The sequence below is a fragment of the Dama dama genome, chromosome 24 (genome assembly GCF_033118175.1).
Source record: "Dama dama isolate Ldn47 chromosome 24, ASM3311817v1, whole genome shotgun sequence".
NCBI classification, from domain to species: domain Eukaryota; kingdom Metazoa; phylum Chordata; class Mammalia; order Artiodactyla; family Cervidae; genus Dama; species Dama dama.
Genome location: NC_083704.1, coordinates 5,094,434 through 5,096,099, shown reverse-complemented (window position 1 = coordinate 5,096,099; position 1,666 = coordinate 5,094,434). Strand labels below are relative to the sequence as shown.

General features: G+C 36.1%; 1 protein-coding gene across 1 annotated transcript; it reads left to right on the top strand.

The window, feature by feature from the left end:
* Window positions 1–748: 748 nt before the first annotated feature.
* LOC133046147 (olfactory receptor 4A15-like) lies at window positions 749–1,666 on the top strand. The gene has a single exon (XM_061129087.1). The coding sequence runs from the start codon at window positions 749–751 to the stop codon at window positions 1,664–1,666; it is 918 nt and encodes a 305-aa protein (XP_060985070.1).

The window sequence follows — 1,666 nt, the reverse complement described above, 5'->3', positions numbered from 1 at the left end:
AAAAATCATAATGTATGGTGTAGGCAAGGCTGTAGGGAAAATTCCTAAGTTTCTGTTCATTGGTGGGCTATAGCATCCTATCACGCATTTTTTGATCATTTAATTTATTTTTTCTGTAATTGTTTATATTTTTACTCATTTTATATTTTTCTTTGTTCACTGTATACAGATACTAATTCTGTGTATATCCTCTAAAATGTCAATCTTTGAATTATTATCCTTTTCTTAATTGATGTTGTGTTTTCTTTCCCTGACTCCTTGAATAAGATGAAACTGTTAAATATATCTACTTGCAATTTCAATAATTGATTTAGAAGATCCTCCCACCACTATAATAGACAGTCATCACCTTAATAAATGAAAAATAAAATAAGGAAAATCTTGCTTTATTTCATTATTAAAACTTTGATCAATATTCAGCTTTGTATAACATATTAACTATGCATAGAATTTTGTTAGTTTTCAGTTGGAAAGGTAATTGTGGCACCTCATTTACATAAAAAATATGTCCTTTTCCCACATATATCTCTTAAATACTTCTCCATTAGTCTGTAAGATTTTTGAGGTTAAGGATGATGTTTTAATCAGCCTTGAATTATGTTCTCTGAAAATACCAAAGCATAATAACCATATGACCTATTGATTGAATGAATGAATGAAAAAATTATCTTAAGATTTCAGAAAGTTTCTCATAATAATTATATTTACAGGTACTTTTATCTGGAACCTAAGACGTACATAAGGACCTATGGAACAAAAGAACAATATAACTGGGTTCATCCTCTTGGGGCTCACTCAGAGTGTTCAGGGTCAGAAAATATTATTTGTCTTGTTCTTGCTCATCTACATTGTGACCATAGTGGGCAACCTACTCATTATTGTGACTGTGATGGTCAGCCCAACCCTGGATGCCCCTATGTACTTCTTTCTTGGCTACCTATCATTTATAGATGCTGTTTATTCTACTACAGTCACCCCAGATATGATTAAGGACTTACTGTCTAAAAAGAAAACTATTTCCTTCCAAGCTTGCATGACCCAGCTTTTTATATGGCACTTTTTTGGTGGTGCCGATATATGCCTTCTGGTGGTCATGGCCTATGATCGTTACGTGGCCATCTGCAAGCCCTTGCATTATTTGACAATCATGAATCAGCGAGTGTGTGCTCTGCTGCTTCTGTTGGCCTGGGTTGGTGGCTTTTTACACGGTATATTTCATCCTCTATTTGTTTACAACCTTCCCTTCTGTGGCCCCAATGTCATTGACCATTTCATCTGCGACGTGTACCCACTGTTAAAACTTGCCTGCACTGACACTCACATCATTGCCCTCACAGTGTTGGCCAATGATGGCACAATATCTGTGATCATCTTCACACTCTTACTCATCTCCTATGGGATCATTCTGCACTCTCTGAAGAACGTTAGTCAGGAAGGGAGACGCAAAGCATTATCCACCTGTGGCTCCCACATCACTGTGGTGCTCCTCTTCTTTGTGCCCTGTATTTTTCTTTATGTGAGACCTCCTTCCACCTTACCCATTGATAAATCCTTGACTGTGTTTTATACTATTATCACCCCTATGTTGAACCCTCTAATTTATACTCTGAGAAATAGTGAGATGAAATATGCAATCAAAAAGCTCTGGACCAAAGAAAGAAAATGA

What these genes read in the sequence shown, in the direction of transcription:
- LOC133046147 (XM_061129087.1), top strand. Translation starts at nt 749, where the DNA reads ATGGAACAAAAGAACAATATAACTGGGTTCATCCTCTTGGGGCTCACT.